The 22,702-nt window shown below is 34.7% G+C and overlaps 1 protein-coding gene across 1 annotated transcript in view; it reads left to right on the top strand.

The window, feature by feature from the left end:
• The window catches only part of ANAPC10 (anaphase promoting complex subunit 10), an 80,716-nt gene that overhangs the window by 23,675 nt on the left and 34,339 nt on the right, over positions 1-22,702 (top strand). The window contains exon 4 of the mRNA XM_004420880.3: positions 10,183-10,303. Coding sequence (XP_004420937.1) covers positions 10,183-10,303 — 121 coding nt within the window. The remainder of the gene's footprint in view (positions 1-10,182; positions 10,304-22,702) is intronic.

Consider the following 22,702-nt stretch of genomic DNA (forward strand, 5'->3'; position numbering starts at 1 on the left):
GTTTCTTTTAAGGTTTCTTCCTCTCCTTAAGTTTGAGTCTCTTGCATATGGAAGAAGAAAGGTGTGGTTTGCTTTTCTTTCCCTACCTAGCTTTTATTTGTTTTCTCTCATCTTCTTAACTAGTTTCTGAACTCTCCAGGCCTGCTTAGTGTGGGAATGGAGAAGGAAAATTCATAATTGCCAATTCTATCTTGGTGATCTAGCATTGGTGCTCTCTGTACGTGGCTCTGTGTTTAAAGATGACTCTATTTTATGGATGCTTTTGTGGGCTGAGAGAATCTACTTCCACAAACATTTAATGCTGTGGATGATTCACCTGCAGTTCTCTCTTGAGGAGAGAATTCTTGTCATTTACTCCTTCCTCAAATCCTAGGCCTCTGGTGATACCTCTAGCTTCTTGCTGAGGATTGTTCTTCCTTACTAGACAGAAACTAATATAACCTTTCAGGTTGTCAGGTTGATGAAGTTCCCTTCTATGAGTGTGCGGAGACTTTTTTTTTTATGAATAGGTGTTGGATTTTCTCAAATGCTGTTTCCGCATCTATTTTTATGATCATATGGTTTTTCTTCTTTAGTCTGTTGAGATGGTGAATTTCATTGATTTTTTTAATTGTAAAATATACATAACATTTACTGTTTTTAAATGTTCAGTTCAGTGGCATTAAGTACATGCACATTTTTCTACAACCATCACCACTATCCATCTCCAGAACTTTTTATCATACCAAACTGAAACTCTGTACCCATTATAAAATAACTCCCCACTCCCTCCTTTCCCCAGCCCCTGGTCACCACTGTTCTACTTTTCTGTTTCCATGTATTGACCTGTTCTGGGTATCTCAGTGGTATCATGCAATGTTTGTCCTTTTGTGTCTAGCTTAACTTAGCATAATGTTTTCAAAGTCCATTCATGTTGTAGCATGTATCAGAATTTCATGCGTTTTTAAATCTGAATATCATTCTGTTGTATGTATATACCACATTTTGTTTATCCATTCATCTTTTAATAGACATTTGGGTTGTTCCCACCTTATGGCTGTTGTGAGTAATGCTGCTATGTACATGAATGTACAAATATCTATTAGAGTCCTGGCTTTCAATTCTTTTGTATATATACCCAGAAATAGAATGCTGGATCAAGTGGTAATTCTATGTTTAATTTTTTGAAGTATTGTTATACTGTTTTCCACAGCAGCTGCACCATTTTACATCCCCACCAACAATATACAAGAGTTCCAATTTCTCCACATCCATGCCAACATTTGTTTTCTGTTTTTTTTTTTTTTTGTGAGGAAGATCGGCCCTGAGCTAACATCTGCCAAGCCTCCTTTTTTTGCTGAGGAAGACTGGCCCTGGGCTAACATTTGTGCCCATCTTCCTCCACTTTATATGGGACACCGCCACAACATGGCTTGCCAAGCAGTGCGTCGGTGCACGCCCAGGATCCGAACCGGCGAACCCCTGGCCACCGCAGCAGAGTGTGCGCACTTAACTGCTTGCGCCACCAGGCTGGCCCCTGTTTTCTGTTTTTTTGATAATAGCCATCCTAATGAGTGTGAAGTAGTATCTCATTATGGTTTTGATTTGCATTTCTCTAATGATTAGTGAGTGATGGTGAGCCTTTTTTCATGTGCTTATTGACCATTTGATATGTTCTTTGGAGAAATGGCTGTTAAAGTCCTTTGCCCATTTTTGACTTGTTTTTTGTTTGTTTGTTTTGTTTTCTTCTTGTTGAGTTTTAGGAGTTCTTTATATATCCTGGGTATGAATCCCTTATCAGATATATGATTTCCAAATATTTTTTCCCATGGTTGCCTTTTTTTTAAAGTTTTTAATTTTGATGAAGTCCAATTTGTCTATTTTTTATGTTGCTTTGTGCCTTTGGTGACATATTCATTGATTGGTTTTTAAATCCTTTTTATTTGTTACTGGTTTTGAGTTACTAATATTTTGTTGAAGAATTTTATGTTTATATTCATGAGGGATATTGGTTTATCGTTTCCATTTGTTGTAATATCCTAGTGCAATTTTATTTTAGGGTAATACTGTCCCCATAAAATGAGTTTGGAAGTGTTTCTTCCTCTATTTTCTAAAAGAGTTCATTTAGAATCGCTATTATTTCTTCCTTAGATGTTTGACAGAATTCACCATTGAAACCATCTGTTCCCAGAGTTTTCTTGTGTGAAGTGTTTTTTACATACAAAGTCTTATTTCTTTAATTGATTTTTATTTCTTCTTGAATCAGTTTTGATAATTTGTGTTTTTCAAAGAATTTGTCCATTTTATCTAAATTATCTAATTTATTGGCCCAAATGTATTTCTGATATTCAGTTATTAACTTTTAATTTCTGTTGGAACTGTAGTAATAGCTTCTCTTTTATACCTGGTATTGGTAATTTGTGTCATCTCTTTTTTTTGTTTGTTTCCCTGGTCAGACTAGCTGGAGATTTATCAATTTTGTTGATCTTTACTATTAGCTTATTAAGTATACTTCTTTTTTTATTTATTTAACATTAAATTTAAAAAATGTTAGTGGTTGTTCTAAGATATACAGTATGCGTCTTTAACTTATCACACTTTGCCTTCAAATAATATTATAGCATTCCACATATACTACAAGAATCTTAGAACTATTTACTACCATTTCCCCATTTTCCTTTATGCTACTGTTGTCATGTATTTTATTTCTACATTTGTTATAAAGCCCACAGTATATTGTAATTATTTTTAATTTAAAGTTATCTTTTAGAAAAATTTTAAAATGTGAAAAATGTTTTATATTTACTCACATATTTATCATTTCCAGTGCTCTTTATTTCTTTTCATAGATTCACATTTCTATCTGGTATTTTCTTTCCTCCTGAAGAACTTCCTTTAACATTACTCACAGTGCAGGTTTGCTAGTGATACGTTCTCACAGCTTTTGTTTGAAAATGTCTTTATTTTGCCTTCATTTTTGAAATATATTTCACTGGGAACAGAATTCTAGGTTGTTTGTTTTTTTCTTTTAACACTTTAAAGATATTGTTCCATCATAGTTTCTGATGTGAAGTCTGTTGTCATTCTTATTTTGTTCCTTGGTATATAATGTGTTCCCCTCAACCCCCCACCACTGCTTTTAAGATTTTTTTTTATCACTATTTTTTTTAAGCAATTTAATTATCACTTATCTTGGTGTGGATTTCTTTGTGTTTATCCTTCTTGTAGTTCATTGATCTTGAATCTATGGGTATATAGTTTTCATCAAATTTGGATAAAGTTTGGCTGTAATTCTTTCGAATACTTTCTATTCACCTCCATTTTTTCCCTGGGGCTCCAATTACCTGTTATTCTGTTTTATACTGTCTCACAGATCACTGATATTCTATTCATTTTATTGAGAAATGAGAGTTTTTTGTTTTCTGTGCTTCATTTTGGAGAGTTTCTATAGCTATATCATTATGTTCACTGTCTTTCGCAGTGTTTAAACTACTGTTAATCTCATCCAGTGAATTTCTTATTTCAGATTTCGTTTTCATGCCTAGAAATCCCATTTGTTTTTTTCTGTCTTTCATCTCACATTGTGTTTGTGTTTTCTTTTAATTCTTTGAGCATATTTATGACATATTTTCCAGTATGTTCACAACATTATTTCCAATTGCACATGCTCTTCTACAACCTTATCAAGAGATGACGTGCATGTCTCCCCCTTTGAAACTGTCAGGTCTTTGTGAATTTCTTGCCTAATAGAGTATTGATGTTCTAACACTTATTTCTAAGGCTGGGTCATAAAAGGCAATACAACTTCTGCCTTGTTTGCTTTCTTTTATGTGATTCTCTCCTTTGATACCCATCTGCCATGCTGTGAGAAAACCTACATCTAATGAAGAATACCATAAAGAAATGAACCAAAGCCCAAGGTCTCAGCTAAGCTCCTAGCTGACAACCAGCACCAGATTGCCAGCTGTATTAGTGAACCATCTTGGAAGCAGATCCTTCACACCTGATGCTGTGTGGAACCTTCCCTTCTAAGGCCTGCCCAAATTCCAGATTCATAAACAAAATAAGATTATTTTTTTAAGCCTCTAAGTTTTAAGGTGGTTTGTTATCTACACTTATTATAGGTAGATATTTGTATTTTCTCTTTTTACGTCCTTTTCTTTTAATACCATCTCTGTCTTTTCTATATCTGTCTTTATGGCCTGATTTTTCCTCATTATGGGTCACATTTTTCTGATTCTTTGTAGTAATTTTTGATTGGATGCTGGATATAGTAAATTTTACCTTGTTGAGTGCTGGATTTTTTTTCTTGAAAGAGGATTAGACTTTGTTCTGGCAGGTAGTTAAGTTACTTAAGAATCAACTTGATCTTTTTGAGGCTTGATTTTAAGCCTCTTTATGGTGGATCTGGAATACCCTTTACTCCAGGGCAGGGGTCAGCAAACTTTTCATAATAGGATAGAACGTAAATATTCTAGGCCTTGCAAACCATATTTTAGGCTGTTACAACTGCTCAACTTTGTCACTGTAGTGCAAAAGCAGCTGTGGACAGTATGCAAGTGAATCGTTGTTGCTTTGTTTTAATAAAACTTTATTTACAAAAATAAGTGGCAGGCCACATTTGGCCTGTGAGCTGTGGTTTCTGATCCCTAGTCTAGGGCAACAGTTCTGCAAGTTTTTAGTTTCAGTACCACTTTCAACTTTTATCGAGTTCTCCAAAGATCTTTTATTTTTTATATCTTATAGTATTTACCATATTAGAAATTGTAGCTGAGGAACTTTAAAGTATTTATTTATTTAGTCATCTAAAATTAAATAATTAACCTATTATATGTTAACATAAATAACTCTTTTTTTTATGAAAAAATAACTGTCTCTTCCAAAGCAAACAAAAAATAGTGAGAAGAGTATTATTGTTTTACTTTCTTTTTTTTTTTTTTTTAAAGATTTTATTTATTTATTTGTCCCCCAAAGCCCCAGTAGATAGTTGTCTGTCACAGCTGCACATCCCTCCAGCTGCTGCATGTGGGACGCAGCCATGAGGCGGGAGGAGCGGTGCGTCGGTGCGTGCACACTCAACCGCTAAGCCACGGGGCCGGCCCTGTTTTACTTTCTTTGTGAATCTTTTTAGTGTCTGGCTTAAGAGAAGACAGCTAGAGTTTCATATCCTTCTTTATTACATCTTTTACAACATCTCATGTCAAATTGCATCTGGAAAACTTCACTGTATACTCATAAGAGAATGATTCTGAAAGAGGCAAACAACATCTTAGTATTATTAGGAAAATAGTTGTGACTTTGTTGATCTCCTGAAAGGGTCTTAAGGTCCCCCACAGGTCCCCAGACCATTCTTTAAGATCACTTCTCTTGGGCAAGATGAGCCTCATGGTATACTATGGCTTGACCCTTCTGGGATCTCAAATGAATGTCCTAGATATTTGGAGAGATATTTGGACTCTCCATTTTGGTTGTTGGAAACTCGAATGATTTGTACCCTATGTGACCTCTGGAAATTGTTTGGCTCACTGCTTCCCGGTAATTGTTCTTTCCCCAGCAGCTGCTGCTCTTTCTTTGCGTGTGTTTGTGGAGTTTCACCTCATGCATGTGCAGATTGGTATTCAGTCCAAGACTCAAGGGGACTCCATGCAGATTTCTGGAGTTGTTTCTCAGTATAGCTCCTTCCTCAACTTGGTGAGACTGCAAGGTTCTGTTAGGCTTTTCCCTCCCTGCATTGCAATCCAGAAATTGCCTGCAGTCAGAAAGCCCAGTTGTTCATAGGGTTCACCTCATTCGTTTCCTTTCTCTTGGGACTCATAGTCCTGTGCTGCCTGTTGTTCAGTGTCTGCCGACAGTATTTCCTATCTGTTGTCTGATATTCTAGTTGGTTATGGTGGGAGGGCATGTCCTGTAGCAGTTATTCCTTCATGGGCAGACATCCCTGATTTTTTTGTCTATTCGTTTGGTTTAATTTGGTTTTTACCCATATCTGCTGAAAATTTTACATTAAGGTCTTACATGTCCTATTAAAACATGGTCTGTGTCATGTTAGTCTTCAGTGAAAACTTTCATTTTAGCATCCTGTTAACATGGATTAGAAACATACTTTTATACAAAGAGGGCATTTTCTATCAATGTACCAGGGACAAAGAAGAATATAGTCATTTATATATTAAATCATTTGTTTGCTTTTTGTTTTAGGCAAATATGTGGACTCTTTATGTTTCTTTTATGTCTCAGTTTTTTGGTAATAGTGTATCTGGCATGTTAACAGGAAATGATAAACAGAATTTTATGACTATTTATTTTTAGTTTTAAGTCTTGTACCTCAGGAGTTAGTAGTTACTTTTATATGGTGTAGTCATACAGACCTAGATTCAAATTCTGGCTCTGTGCTCTACCAGATGTGTAAATGAGGACTACTTGCTCAACCTGATCTGAGCCTCAATTTCCTCATCTGTAATGTGGACATAATAATGCTATATTAAATGGGAATGAGAACTTCTAGTAACAGAGCTTCTAATAATAGTGTTTTAAACAAAGCGGAAATTTATTTCTTCTCTCTCTTCATGTAAGAGGAGCCTGGCAGTCCAAGAGTGGTGTGGTAACCCCATAGTGTATTGTGGACCCAGATTTCTTCTCTTTCCACTCTACCACTCTTAGCTCATGGCTTCTATACTCAAGGTCACTTCATGATCCAAGATGCCTAATGGAATTCCACCCATCATGTCCATATCTCAGGGAGTAGGAAGGAGTAGGTGGGAAAAGTAAAAGGGGCATGTCTTCCTTTTAAAGAAACTTTTTTTATAACACACAATCATTCAGTTTAAATCTTACCAGCCATAAATTAGTCACATGGTCATACCTAGTTTTAAGGAAAGCTGGGGAATATAGTGTTTTAGCTGAATGTTATGAAGAAAGAAGGGAAAAAAGGCAGGTAGGTTGGCATCTAGGAGTATCTGCCACTAGTGTCTTCTGTTGCAATTTCATGGGTTCCAAATCAGTTGAGAAATTATTCAAGAGTTAGCAGATAGAGAACAAAATAACCCCCTATAAAACTGACAAAGACGATGTTTGAGAAAGGGGTTTATTTCTGCAGTCAAGTGTATTTCCTAATACTGAACTCTAGAATTAAACAGACTTACCCATCCAGTTATGAAAGTGCTGGACCATGTAGAGCCTGCCCCTATTAAATTTGTGACATGAAGGATCAAAGCAGATGTTTGCTTCCTGCCAACATCTCTTTCTCAGCAGAAAGGGAGTAGTGGGTGAGGGGATAGAGAGAGAGAGGCTAGGAGTGTTACTTATGTCATCATACATGCAGAAGTATTATCCTCTTCCTTCTCCCATCCTATGCTATTCCTTATCCTAAGAGTTTAGCATGATGCCTGGCATATAATAAGCATTTAGTATGTGGTGATTATTATTATAATGATAATTTGAGTAGCTTCTACTGTGTCGTAATCTAGGCATTTAATCTTCCCACATGCATTGCTGTTTAACAAACAACATGATTTTCTATTCAATATTCTTTTTTAAATTCACCACGAGATAAAATGGATAAATAATTTTAAAAGGCTTTACAGGTACCTTTTAGAGTAATAATTTTAAACTTTTGGTTTGGTCACAGTTTCTTTTGCAAATGTAATACAATTATGTATGTGGCATAAATTATATATATGATTTCTGGGCATACATGGACCTTAGAATAAGAACCCATGGTGTAGATAAAATTTAAAGAACTATAAACACCTGCATATTACTGTAACCTCGTATCAATGACTGTTGAATAAGCTAAGTACAGTTAATTAATAGGAAGGCGATAGTGGTTAAGATCAGGTGAAGCAGACACACCTTTGAACTCCGACTGTGCCCACCTACTAGCTTTTTGGCCTTAAGCCAGTTATTAACTTGAGTGTTGTTATTTAAAAAAAAAAAAAATCAGTAAAATGGAGGTGGTAATAGTTCCTGTGTCTCAAGGTTGAGGAGTAAATGAGATAATACATATAAAGCATTACTTCTGGGCCGGACACAGAATATTCACTTGCTATTTGCCTCTGTTGCTATTGTTTTTTATAATCATTAGTGTTATTATTCTTCTTTGCCTTTCTAACCTCACCCTGATTATCTTGTAGGTTCTAATGACTAAGTTATTCTGAGTTTCATAACTTGGAGATAAAATTATTCTGAGCAAAAAGCGTGGTCCTTTAGATCTGCTTCTGTTAAAAAAAAAGTCCTCAAGAGTAATCTTCATAATCTTTGATCTCTCCAAAATAAGAAAGACCTTTCACTGCCTACTTATGGCTCATCAGGGAAAAGATCTTTGGTATGCCCTTCAGAATTTCCCCTTCTTCCTTTGATTCCACTCATGCTTCCTTCCTGGCCCAGCAGAAGGAGAAAGATGTCAGTTTGATACTTCTGGCCTCTTTTGAAAACCTGGTAATGGTATTTATCCTGTCAGCAGTTTCTGGGTATTTAGTGTTTTACATCTTGATGTGTCTTTATTATTTGAGGAAAAGTCCGTAACTTTCCCCATTCCTTTCTGATGAATAGCTCAAGCTACAGAAGTTAGGTCTCCTCACTAAGAGCTACAGATCCCCTGTTGTTTTTATAGGCTGACTTTTGACACAGGCTGCTTCTGTTCAAGGAGCTCATTGTAATTAAGTTAGTGCCAGTTTATACCAGACTCAACTTTTAAAGCATGTTTAAATAGACTTCTTAATGGTATTTTTGGTTGATGTTTAAAATTGTCTAGTTTTTTTTTTCTAATGAACAAAATCACACATGCTTATTGTAAAAAATGAATCAGAAAATATAGAAATCGTGAAGAAGAAAATAAAGATTTCCCATAGTTATACCTCACCAAAGTAGCCACTTTTTCTATTTTTGTATGATTCTCTTTGTCTTTTTCTATACATATGTATAGGTTTATAAGCCTTTAAAATTTTTTTTGTTTTACCCAAAATGTACTCCTCTGTATATACTGTTTTGTAATCTGCTTTTTTTCCTACTATATATCTATATACTATCTACTATATAACTATATATCTACATGATTATTTTAAACAGTTGTATGGTATTTCATGAAATGGTTATATTATAATTTATTTAACTAGTTCCTTATTAAGATAGATATTTAGGTTGTTTATAATTTTTCAGTAATTTAACTGCAGGACAATAAACATTTTTCTAGATCCATTTTTGAGTAGTTGTGTTGTCTTGTAATACATTCTTAGAAGTTGAATTTGTGGGTCAAAGGCTGTGTACCTACTGACTGGCTATGGAAGTACCTGTTTTTAATTAAATTTGGGTATTATCAGTCATTTTAATGTTTTCCAATATGATAACAAAACTGTTTATGTGTATTTTAATTTCTATTTCTTTGATTATTAGAGATTGAACATATTTTCATATTTTTTGGCCACTTGCATTTTTTCTGAGATTTATTTTCTGTTATATAGTCTTTGCTTATCTTCCTAAGAGGTGTATTTTGAAAAAACAGAATTTTGTTTCTTACATTAAGTAATAGATTATATTTTCTATTTTTTAAAAAATGCTTTTCTTTTTGCTTGAATTAATTTCTCACTTAGGTAGTTATTTTCAGGTGTTAACATAGGAAATTAAGTAATTAACTAGTAAAGAAAACCAAGCTTGTTAGAATAATTTCTTTGTCTAAAATACAAATGAAGAGAACTGAAATCCTTTTTTTGTTTTTTTTTTTGTGAGGAAGATCAGCCCTGAGCTAACATCCGTGCCTATCTTCCTCCACTTTATGTGGGACCTCCACTTTATGTGGGATGCTGCCACAGCATGGCCTGACAGGCGGTGCTTCGGTGCACGCCTGGGATCTGAACCCGGGCCGCCAGCAGTGGAGCGTACGCACTTAACCGCTACGCCCCGGGGCCGGCCAGGACTGAAATCCTTAATGCTTGTTTGTACTCTAAGATACCTATTTTGGCTTAACTGTTCCTTCTTTGCTCACATCTGGTTCTTGACCATGTTCTAGGTAAGAGATGTCTATATAAGTAAATGTTTATCTGTATTTTTACATGTTCTTCGTTTTCATCATGTTAAAATTAAAGGAAATGGAAATTGTTGATTCAAATGCTCAGTTTGGCAAACTATGATTTTTAAAATCAGAAGATGTTTTGGATGTAAACTTTCTACATGATAAAGGGCATATTGTTTTTACTTTATTGCTTTTAGAAGAAAAACAACTGTGAAGACATTATGTATTTATGCAGACTACAAATCTGATGAAAGCTATACTCCAAGCAAGATCTCAGTCAGAGTAGGAAATAATTTTCACAACCTTCAAGAAATTCGGGTATGTCTTTCAGATTTTTAAAAATATGTTATCCTGTAACTCTTGCCCTTTAGAAGTTAGTCTCATTTGATGTTAGGTTAGACAGATTAAAATGTTAATATCGAAAAGGAAAATTGTTATTATTTAAGAAAACATAGTTTTAATTTTTTAGAACATTTTTTATTTTCTTTTGAATTCTGATTGACATCTTTATTTTTTTCCAATATTTTGTGATGGAAATGTTCAGCCATACAGAAAAGCTGAAAGAATTATATAGTGAACCCCAATATACTCACCTTCTAGATTCCATAATTGTTGATGTTTTGTTGTATTTGCTTTATTATAATCTGTCCATCAATCCATCTAATTTTTATATGCATTTCAAAATAAGTTGCAGATATCTGTACACATCACCCCAAATACTTCAGCATGATATATGATAACTGGAGTTATTAATATTTCCTTAAGGTTCATTTTTTAAGGTAAAATTTATATAAATTTTGCACAGATCTTAAGTATATTATTTGGTGAGTTTTGACAAATGCACACACATCTGTGTAACCCCAGCTCCTAGTAAGATATAGAACATTTCCATTACCCCAGAAAATTCCCTCATATCCCTTACCCGTCTATCTCCATTTCCATCCTACCCTCAGAGGTAACTGTTCTTCTGATTTTGTTTGTTTGTTTATTCATTCATTTGTTCCATAGGTCAGTTTTGCTGCTTATATGGAGTTGTAGCCCATTGTTTGAATATACCACAAATTATTTATCCTCTGTATAACTTTTTGAAGCTATTAGGACAGTGCTTTTTCACCTGAATTTTTTTAGTCCACAAATATTTACATTTCAGAGATATTTTCAATGATTTTGAACTGTGTACTTGAGAAATTCTGGCCCTTATTGGCATTTTTTTCTTGTCAGAAAATCATGGAGCTCAAATAATTGTTGAAATCTTTTAGGTTAGGTGGTTCTGAGAGATCTGGGAAGCACCTGTGATTTTTGAAAGACTTCCTACTTTGTGGCCTGGACTCTTACTTGACTTAGTGTTTATATTAAGACCCTGTCTCTACATTTATATTGCTTCCCTGAGTTAGTAATAAAATACTTAATAAAAATCACGTATACTTTCATTGTTTTCTCATTAAGTGCATTGTTGTTCTCATGTGAAATTTGCTTATATATTGACAAATAAGAGTAAGTAAGGACATTGTCCACAGGTATTTTTTAGCTTGTTTTTTCATCCTTCTTTGAGGAAACTGTCGCTTTTTGAGATAACTACCTGGTCTTGTTCCGTACATTGATCTTTCTTTACTTTTAAAAAATGATCCTATAACTTTTCTTGAGAGCTAATTTGTTTTTGAAAAATTGTTGTAGATAAGATATTCTTCTTTTAGTTTAAAAACATTTCCTATTTTATCTGAGAGACCATACTGGTTAATACATACTTCCCATGCTTAAATAAATTCTTAAATAGATAAGCTCTTTACTTCCTTTGTAAGTTTTTTCATTTGCCCTAGTGCTTTTTTCATTGAGAATCTTTAAATTCTTTTTATTATTCTAATTATATTGGACCTTTTGCTAGCCCTTCTTTTAGCCCTATATCTAATACATTTAATCAGTGTTTAGTGCTTTAAAGACTTGATTTGCTTCTTATATTTTAATTGTTAAACATTTTTGTTGATCACGTGATTGGGTAACTCGTATTGAGAAGGCTTTTGGGAGCAGAGTGGTCTTGTTTTTGTTTAAAACTAAATATTTGTCATATAATTCCTCAGGCAGGTTGAAATAACGTGAAATGCGGGAAATAAAATATTTTGATCCAAGATATGTGTGGTATATATTTGGAATGTCCACTAGATGTCACTGTTATCCTTTAATTGCTAGTCTCATATCCTAATTGTAGTAAGTTCAAGACCTCAAATAGTCTTAGTTGTGCTAGTTTTTCCAAGAGTATATATGTTCAGAAATTCTTTGATGCATTTTGGGAAATGTCCGCCTTCATACATGATTTCTAAATTTATATATTAAATATATGTTTTGTTTTCTGTTGTAAATTGGAGAAACTTGAAATGATATTTGGACCATTGTGGAATACTTTTAATCTAGTCTTTGCTTCTATTATATCATTTAAATGCTGAAACATTAGCCATATAGAATAAGGGCTCTTTTAGGTAGTCTCTTAATTTTATTCTAAGTGTGTTTATATTTCTGTGTAGTGACCGCATAGCCTCATGAGACCAGTAATACTAAATATTACCAGGTGATAATGTAAGTTGTTTTCCTGAAAACTTAATGAACATACTGCTTTTCTGCCACAGTTCTCACTAAGGAACCATAATTTTTGGATTTTGCTTTAAAGTATTAGTGCTGGCCTTTGCAGCTCATGATATAAAGGATACTTTATCTTTGAATTATACATTTTTATACGTGATTTATTCTATTTACCTTTTTCTAAGTTAAAGGAGTAAGAATCTGATAGCACTTTGTTTTTTAAGGAAAGATAAGCAGATCATGATTTTATTTTTTTACATACTCCTTATAAGATCCAAATTGTTATTTTTAAAAAATCTTTGCTTCTAACTCGGCTACTAAGACAAGTGATTAAAATAGTGTGAACTTTTATGAGGTTTTTAGAGCCATCATTTCATTAGTTATAGGACTGATTTAACCGAGTGGAAAATCCAACTAAATCTTTTTATATTTTTCCATGGATGTTTGCCCACTGGAGGGTGTAGTGTGTATTGGAGTGTTTTAATGGGTTTTCCTTTTTTACTAGAAATTATGGATTTGTTTACTTGAAACACTCTAAAAACCTATTTTCTGTAATTTTATTATTGATTTGAAGTAGTAACTTTTAAAAAATTCTAGTTCAGGATGAGAAAAGCTAATGGCTATGCTATTTATCCAAAAGTTATTCTTTCTTTATCATATTTTCCTTCATTTCAGTTATGAAGCATGATGTTATATCTAGATCTTTGTTACCTCTGTTAAAAAATCTCCACAAAGAGATCAGGCCCTTCCTTTACTATTCTGGAATGCATATTTTAACCTCTATACTTGAGGAGGGACTTAAAATGGAAATGAAATTTAGACTTTCTGCTTACTGGTTACAAGATACTAAAACTAGGTTTGACCAAATAGAACATTTTTGACGCCAAAGTTGGATTTATTTATGCTGCTCATTCTACTTTCTTGTTTTCAAAATTATCCATCCTACACAAATTGGAAACCAACAACCTCAGGACATTTTATAAGATGTTTATAATTTATTGCTTCTACACAAGATACTATTTCTATATAGAAGTGAGAATTTAGCATTTCAGAGTCTTTATATCATCTTTTCAGAATACTTCATTCATCTCAATTGTGTTACTTTTATGCAGGAAGTTATTATGTTCATATAGCTCAAAAAGTAGTTAGAAGTTTTCAAATAAAGATGTAGTTGCTTTTTAAATTTTTAAATCCTTTGTATTTTAGCATTATATTTTGGTTTAATGTTGTTCTTTTCCTTTGCTCTCAGAAGGGAAAATATGTGTGAAGGAAATTTTTTGTCATTTACAGCAAGGAACCAAAGAATACCAGTATATCTTAGATATGACCATTTTAACATTTTAGAAAACATGTCCAGCTAAAATCCAAGAAAACTTAAAGTCCTTTTCGATTTGTTAACTAGTTACTTCTCTTTTTAAAAACTATTGTAGAAGGGCTGGCCTGGTGGCGTAGTGGTTAAGTTCGGCACGCTCTACTTCGGCAGTCCGGATTTGTGGGTTCAGATCCTGTGCACGGACCTACACACCGTTTATCAAGCCATGCTGTGGCGGCATCTCACATACAAAATAGAGGAAGATGGGCACAGATGTTAGCTCAGGGCCACTCTTCCTCAAGCAAAAAGAGGAAGATTGGCAGTAGGTGTTAGCTCAGGGCCAATCTTCCTCACCAAAAAAAAAAAAAAAACTGTTGTAGAAATTTTTATGCTTAAATATGAAACTAAAGTGATTTATTAGACATACAGTGACTGCTCTCAAAATTATTTCTATGAAGTTCTGTGAAAAACAACTTGTTAAGTTAAGGTTAAGCAGATATTTTCAGCATATGTGAAAGTTGTCCTTTGGTTCATTGTTAGCATTTTGCTTCTAAAACTTGTGGCCACAAAAGGATAAAATATTGATGGAGCACAAGTTTGAGCACGTAAGTGATTTTAAACCTTGTTTTTGTCTTCAGATAGTAAAGGTGTTACCAAGTGATTTTTTTTTAAGAGGAGGCTTGAAACAAGTCTTCAATGTTAAGAGAGCTATAATGATATTTTCCCTTTCTTCCGTGTGGGCGAGCCTTTTGGCTCTCTACCTTGTGTCTTAAATCAGTGGCATGGCTGTGGGAGTCCATATATGGCACTTTGACAGAATGGTTAATAAGTCAGCTCTTCTGTTAAAATAACATTTACTATTACAATTTGAGTTCCATTAATGTGTGGGGTAGAGTAAGAAGATGCAGACAAAGGCTCTGACTCTATCTATTGATCTTAAAATCTACTTATATTTACTTTCTTATGAGGGGCCTATTTTAAACAAGTTATTATAAAGTGGAATGATTTAGGCAATATGTACAAACATAAATTGGTCTGATAAGACAGAGCGTTTAATTTTTTGAGACTTTGGGGGAAAAAAACAGTTTTTATTGCATTTAGCTAATTTAAAAGACAATATTTTTTAAATTAATTTTTATTATTAATTTTAGGACATCTTTGAAATGAGTGTATAATGTTTTGGTGTGATACACATAATTTTTAGGCCAGAAATGTCCTCTCTTATCCCTTTCTAAAAGTAACTTATGCAATTTAAAAAAGTTATTCATAATTATATACATTACTTATTTCCAAAATGGAGTTGAGGTAACTGCATTTGGGATATATTTCCTTTTGAAAACTAAAATTTGTTGCACAGCAGAATATCGTATATATTTTTAAGAGAGAAACATTCTTGTATCTCTTGTTTTGTGTTTGACTGTAAACTTAGACTATAGTTTTTTTGAGAGATGTAGTGTGGCATTCCCATACAAGATAGATTCATGTTTTATTCAGTAAATATTGATTTAGGGCCTGCTAAGTACCATGCACTGTGTTAGGTACTGGAGATACAGCAAAGATAGTCATGTTTTCTGTCCTTAAGCACTTCATAGTTCTGGTGGAAGAAATAGGCAAATAAATCAACAATTATAATATAGTCTAGTAAATACATTCAGGATGCTGTGGGAATACAATGGAATATTAGGAGCAGTGGTTTAAAAAGTTTTTCTAAAAGAAGTCATGGTTCAACTGAATCTTAAGGATAAATATAAAGCCTATTCGGGTGGAGAAAAAAAGTGGAGCTATCCTAAAAGGGGGCACAGTGTTCATAAAGGTGTGGAAGAGTGAGGGCATGGCATGATGGCAGAACTGCAGATAATTTAGTGTGCCTGGAAACTGCATAGGTGTGAGAGAGTGACAAGGACTGGAGAAGTATTCATTCATTCAACACATTTACTGTGATGGTAATGGTAATTTGGCCTCTGTACATAAGGAGTTTACATTCTTGTAGGGAATAAATATATAATTGTTACAGTGAAAATATATAGGCAAAAGTTAGATTGTGCTTACTGTCAGACTTCTAGGGAGTTGAGACTTTAACTGAGGAAACGATAGAGTTTAATCATGGGAATGCTGGTGTTGGAGCAATGTGAAGACCACGTAGGTAATATCCAGGTGAAAATTAGGAGGATTTAACTAAGGCTATGGCAGTTGGGTTCAAGAGGAAGGGATGTATTTGAAGTAGAATCAAAAGGACTTGTGACTGATGGCTGCCTGGGGTATACTGGGAGTATGTGTAGGGGGTTTAAGTAGGTAGAAGAAGGCATTTAGAATTGTCAGGTTTGGCAACTGGGTGAATGTTGCCATTAATCAGAAATGGAATACAGAGTTAAGGAACAGTGAGGCTGGGGATAGAAAGTTTAAGCTATTGAGATTAATTTTTGTCACTGATTTCTGTTATCTTTTCAGATGGAGGGCTTATCAGTGGTAGTCAGGTATATGGATGTGAACCTGAGGACAGAAGTCTAGGTTAGAGGTGTAGATTTGGGAATCATCAGTGTGTAAGTAGAAGCTTTGGTGTGAGTTTTGATTTATTCAGGGAGTGTGTATAGTAGAAAAGAAGAGTGCCAGGGCTGGAACTATGGAAATGCCAATATTCAAGGATCGGGTAGAAAAAAATTATCCAATGAGAAAAGATGAGAGAAACTGCCAGAGATGAGAAGAAAATCAAGAGAATATGATGCCGGGCCGGCTCCGTGGCTTAGCGGTTAAGTGCGCGCGCTCTGATGCTGGCGGCCCGGGTTCGGATCCCGGGCGCGCCCCGAGGCACCACTTCTCCGTCCAACGCGAGGCCGAGTCCCACGTACAGCAACTAGAAGGATGTGAACCTATGACATGCAACTATCTACTGGGGCTTTGGGGGGAAAAAAATGAATAAATAAAATCTTTAAAAAAAAAAAAAAAAAAAGAGAATATGATGCCATAGAAGCTGAGAATGGTCAGGAGTATCCAGTTAGATAGGGACTGAGAAGTTTCCTTTATAAACCTGTGTTACATGTTTTAGTAGGCAATTTATTTAATGCAATTCTGAATTAAGGCAGTTCTTGCAGGTAGTTTAATCACTATTTGGAGTAATAGTTTCTAAATTTATAGATTTGAGAATAATGAAATTATTTTTTTCTAATAGCAGGACTTCCAACGTTTCCTACCATAGTATTTGTGCCAAGTAAGGAGATTCTGAAGGGGATTCTTCTTTTGTTTCATAATACTTTGAATTGGAAGGTTATGTCCCGCTCATGCGTACTTAAAGTGAACTTGGAAGTGGATGAGGTTCCTTTCATGAGCGTTGTGCTATAAGGTCACTTTTTTCAAGTGCTCTTTCACATCAGTTATGGAGGAGCTGCACTGTTTCTTCTAGGCAGAGTGATGGCAGTAACAGCCAACAGGGCAAAGAAAACAAAAACCAAAATTAAAAAGCCCTTTATTTAACCCTATGGCAGTCTATAACATAGTAGAAATATACATTTTACTTACAAAAGTGAAAATGACATGGTTTTAGAGATAGACATTATCAGCCCCTTTTTATATGAGGAAAGCCGACTGAGCAAGTATGGCCAGCTGGACAGGGCAGGGGTGGGCACCTGGCTGAGAATTGAGCACAGTGTTGGAAGCAGTAGGCATTTAAAAAAAAGTTGTCAAATAAATATACCGGCAGTCAGTTCATGGGCTTGCCACTGACTCATGCTTGTGAAGTTTGCTTCAAAAAGATTATCTGGGAAAATCCACTTCCTTCGTTCAGAAAATTTTTAAAAAATTTTTAATTGTGATAAAAATCACATAACAAAAAACTCACCATCTTCACATTTTTAAGTGTATGGTTGAGAAGGGTTAACTGTATTCACATTGTTGTATAGCAGATCTCCAGAACTTTTCATCTTGCAAAACTGAAAATCTATATCCATTCAACAACTCCTTCATTTTCCCCTCCCTTCAGCCCCTAGTAACCACTATTCTACTCTCTATTTCTATGAATTTGACAACTTTAGATACCTCGTATAAGTGGACTCATGCAGTATGTGTCTTTTTGTGACAGGCTTATTTCACTTAGCACAGTGACCTCAAGGTTCATCCAGGTTGTAGCAAGTGACAGAATTTCTTGTCTTTTTAAGGTTAAATAATATTCCATTGTATGTATATACCACATTATGTTTATCCATCCGTTGATGGACACTTGAGTTCTTCTATCTTTTGATTATTGTGAATAATGCTGCTATGAACGTGAATGTGCAAATATCTCTCTGAGACCCTGCTTTCAGTTCTTTTGGGTATATACCCAAAAGTGGGATTATGGGATCATGTGGTAGTTCTATTTTCAATTTTTTGCCTCTCTCAAAAATATGACTCACAGGAAACAGGCAGGTTAGCAGCAAGACTTGATTCAGAGAGATAGTGACATGGGAGGGTAGTAAGGTGAAGGGCCATGTGCAAACTGAAGTTTTAAAATGAGAAGAATATAAACTATAAGATACAGGAGAAGTTAGGATGGTATAGAGTGGGTGGTATAGTTAGGATGGAGAATAGAGTGGATGCAAGGACAGATAACCAGGAGAGAGAAAAGTAAAGTTGAGCAAGTGGCTGATGCCCCCAGTAGTCTTCATTTACTGACCTGTCTGATACCTGGTTGTTTACATTTTCCTGGGTTCCCATGGGTATATAAACTTCTCAGTAAACCCCCTCTTCCTTTTGAGTGAATCTTTATTCTTGGCAACTAAAATGGCCCTAATTAGAACAGTAGTAGCAGCAGAAAGAGGTGCAGCAAATCTTGCAGTTGATTTTTTGATGGGACCAATGTTGTGTTTGGAAGAGAAGAATCAGCATGTCAATTTTGATTTATATTGGATTAACCATCATAGAATTGAGTCATTATGTTCGCCATTATTTATGTTTATTGTTACCTGTACTGTTTGTTAAGCACTTTCTACATGCATATCACTGTGCTAAGCAGTCACCACTCACTGTTTCATTTTGTCTCTCCAAAGCTCAAGTGGTGGTCAGATGTTATTATTATCCCTTTATTCAAATGAAGCTGGGACTTAGATTAAATGGATCTTTTGCTATATAGCTCACTCTAAATGTGAAAATGTTAGAGCTGAAAGAAACTTTAAAGATAATCTATTTCATCAAAAACTTAGATGCTAAGCAATCAGGCAGGTAATTTAACACCAAAAGTCCGTGCCTTGTCCAAAGGGGACAGCTGCTATTCAGTTTCAGCCTTTGCGGGACACATTGGCCCAGTGTTGCCAGTCTTACAATTTTTAAGGATAAATCAGAAATCTGGATTTGAATGTGAAATTTCCCAATTGTTAAAACATGCTGGGCAAACAAGGTATGTCCACAGGCTGGATGTGGCCAAAGGGCCACCAGTTAGCAACTTCTAATCAAGTACAATCCCATTATTTTACAAATGAGGCACAGAGAGGTGAAGAAAGCTGCCCAGTGTCACACAGCAAGTCAGCAGTATAGCTGGAATCAACATGCAATACATATTCCTTCTATTTTTTTCCTTAAAATCACATTAGATTACAAGTTACCAAAACATTTCTTTAAGTTTTTCAGAAAAATTGAAATGTGTAGCTGAGGAAATGAGCTAGTGAGTGACAGTCAATCTATCGATTGGCTATAGATTTTTTTTTTTTAAAGATTTTATTTATTCATTTTTTTTCCCCCCAAAGCCCCAGCAGATAGTTGTATGTCATAGGTTCACATCCTTCTAGTTGCTGTACGTGGGACTCGGCCTCGCGCTGGACGGAGAAGTGGTGCCTTGGGGCACGCCCGGGATCCGAACCCGGGCCGCCAGCATCAGAGCGCGCGCACTTAACCGCCAAGCCACGGAGCCAGCCCAGGCTATAGATTTTTGAAATGTATTTAAAAATTGTTTACTTCCTTGATATAGTCTATCGAAAATTGATTGATACTTTTAATGCTAATGCTTTTGGCACAAACATTTATAAATATTTGCTTTTTTTCCTGCTGACTGGTTTTGCTTAATGATTTTATAAAGAGCTTTAAACAGTGTAATTTGGAGAATAAAATTTCTAAGGAAAAAAGAAAAACATATTCCAAGTCTCAGAATAAAAGAATGAGAATATTGGAGTAGAAACTCTGGGAATATAAACCAATTGATACTTTCTTCTTTGGCCATTTTACCTTCATAAGGAAATTAAGAAAAATCATCATGCAAGGGTTTGTAGGCTTTAGGAGGTCTTTCCTCTTCTGTTTGCAATTATAGTTGATGATAGAAAACAGAAACAGTAGCCATTTTCGGAACAAATTGTCTACTTTGTAATTCTTAAGAATGATACTTAGCTAATTGAATGGTCCACAGCTAGTCTTGATCTCTGGTGCTTAATTAAGTAGGACAGAGACACTAGGCAGAGGAGACCCTCAAGGAACTTCTGGTGAGAAAAGATCTAGATTCAAACTAAGTGGTAACCATAACTTTGAGACAATAGTTGTGAAATTGTTCAGATAATATGTAAGCCAGCAACTTGTATTGAGCCCAAAGTCTTTTATCTTGTTCCGAATTAATATGGTGTTTCCTAAGTAGCTGCGTAAATTTTCTATTGCTTAGTTTTGGTAACGAAGAGTATAAGTTCTTGCTCTAGGTCTTATATATTCCATAGGTTCCCACTTTTTGCCACCATATAAACAAAATTATCTCTCATAGTGACAGATACCTCAGATTGGGAATATATAATATCAAGAGAATGAGAAGATAAGCCACAGATTGAGAGAAAATACTTGCAAAAGACACGTCTGATAAAGGACTGTTATCCAAAAAATACAAAGAACTTTTAAAACTCAACCTGATTAAAAAATAGACCAAATACCTTAAAAGATACCTCACTAAAGAAGATGTACAGATGGCAAATAAGAGTATGAAAAGATGTTCCACATGTTATGTCATTGGGGAAATGTAAATTAAAACAACAATGATATACCACTGCACACATATTAGAATGGGTAAAATCTGGAACACCTAGTGCTGCTGAGGATGTGGAGCAACAGGAGCTCTCGTTCATTGCTGCTGGGAATGCACAATGGTGCAGCCACTTTGGAAGACAGTTTGGTGGTTTCTTAGAAAATTAAACATACTCTTAACCATATGATTCAGCAATTGTGCTCCTTGGTATTTACCCAAAGAAATTGAAAACTTATATCCATACAAAATCCTGCACACGCATGTTTATAGCAGCTTTATTCATAATTGCCAAAAGTTGGAAGCAACCAAGACGTCCTTCAGTAGGTGAATGGATTAGTTGTGGTACAGACAGTGGAAAGTTATTCAGTGCTAAAAAAGAAATGAGCTGTCAAGCCATGAAAAGACATGAAGGAAACTTAAATGCATATTATTAAGTGAAAGAAGCCATCTGAAAAGGCAACATACTGTATAATTCCCACTGTGTGACCTTCTGGAAAAGGCAAAACTATGGAGACAGTAAAAAGATCAGGGGTTGCCAAGAGTTAAGGGTAATGGAAGGGATGAATAGGCAGAGCACAGAGGATTTTTAGGGCAGCGAAATACTTTGTGTGGCACTATAATGATGGATACATGTTATAATATATTTGTCTAAACCTGTAGAACATACACCACCAAGAGTGAACCCTAATGTAAACTCTGGAGTTTGGGTGATTATGATGTGTCAATATAGGTTCACCAGTTGTAACAAAAGTACCACTCTGGTGGGGGATGTTGATAATGGGGGAGGCACTGCATGTAAGGGAGCAGGAAATATACGGGAAATCTCTCTGCCTTCCTCTCAATTTTGCTGTGACTCTAAAACTGCTCTGAAAAATAAAGTCTTTAAAAGAAAAAGGGAAAATGTATACTATACACTCCATCTCCCTCCCCACCACTCAGGGTAAGAAGTTTTCTTAGGGTTTGACTGGCACATTTAGCTCATATAAAATAATAATTATAATATGCTGGCAACTTCTGTTTTTCCTGTTTCTTCCTTGAGATTGCCTCTAAGCAAATGAGATTTCATAATAATGAGTCCCCCAATATTTTTTTCTATAGGAAAACATCTCCAATTTTATAATAGAAATCAATAAAATAATTGTAATAGAAACTTATAGCCCTAACTACTAAAGTACTTAGTAGATATATTAGTGTATGTTAGTAGATATTAGTATATCTATTTTATCTGTATTTAGAAAGCAACTTTGAAAATACATTCTGACTGTAAAATGTTTATAGACTAATTAGTGTTATTTTACTCTAATTAAAAAAAAATCCCTGTTAAAATAATCTTATATTCTTTCACTTAACTGAATTTCAGTTTTATGTAAGTTAACCTAAGTATTCAGATTTAGTAAACTCCTCTGAAGTTGAGGAAAAGGTACTCTGTGATTATTTAATGGTAGATAGTGTTCTTAGAGTAAATGAAGTTTTTCAGGCAGAGGATATTATCCTCTGAGGTTCTATTTTTGCTTTTTCTCTCATTTCACTTAATTTTAGTGAATCTGACCAATTAATATATGTTGTTTATGTAGAGTGTCCTTTTTACAATAACCATATACAATAATAACTGTGGCCTTTGACTTATTCTTCTAATTATAGTTTCTTTGAGATTCATGAGAAAAGTGAATAGCCCTTTTAAAAATATTGCATCTGTTGTCATTGTTCACTAAGTATAATACTCATTTTCGATATAATTGCTAAAACGTCAAAACTTAATCTGAAAGCTTTATTTTCCTATGTTTTATGAACTATAGAGGCAAAGAGGTGTTACACACAAAACTTGTGTAAGAAAGGACTGTGATGCTAATAGTCTCAAAAGCTTATTCTTAGA

The sequence above is a fragment of the Ceratotherium simum genome, chromosome 12, assembly GCF_057802395.1.
Source record: "Ceratotherium simum simum isolate JZ-2026a chromosome 12, ASM5780239v1, whole genome shotgun sequence".
NCBI lineage: Eukaryota > Metazoa > Chordata > Mammalia > Perissodactyla > Rhinocerotidae > Ceratotherium > Ceratotherium simum.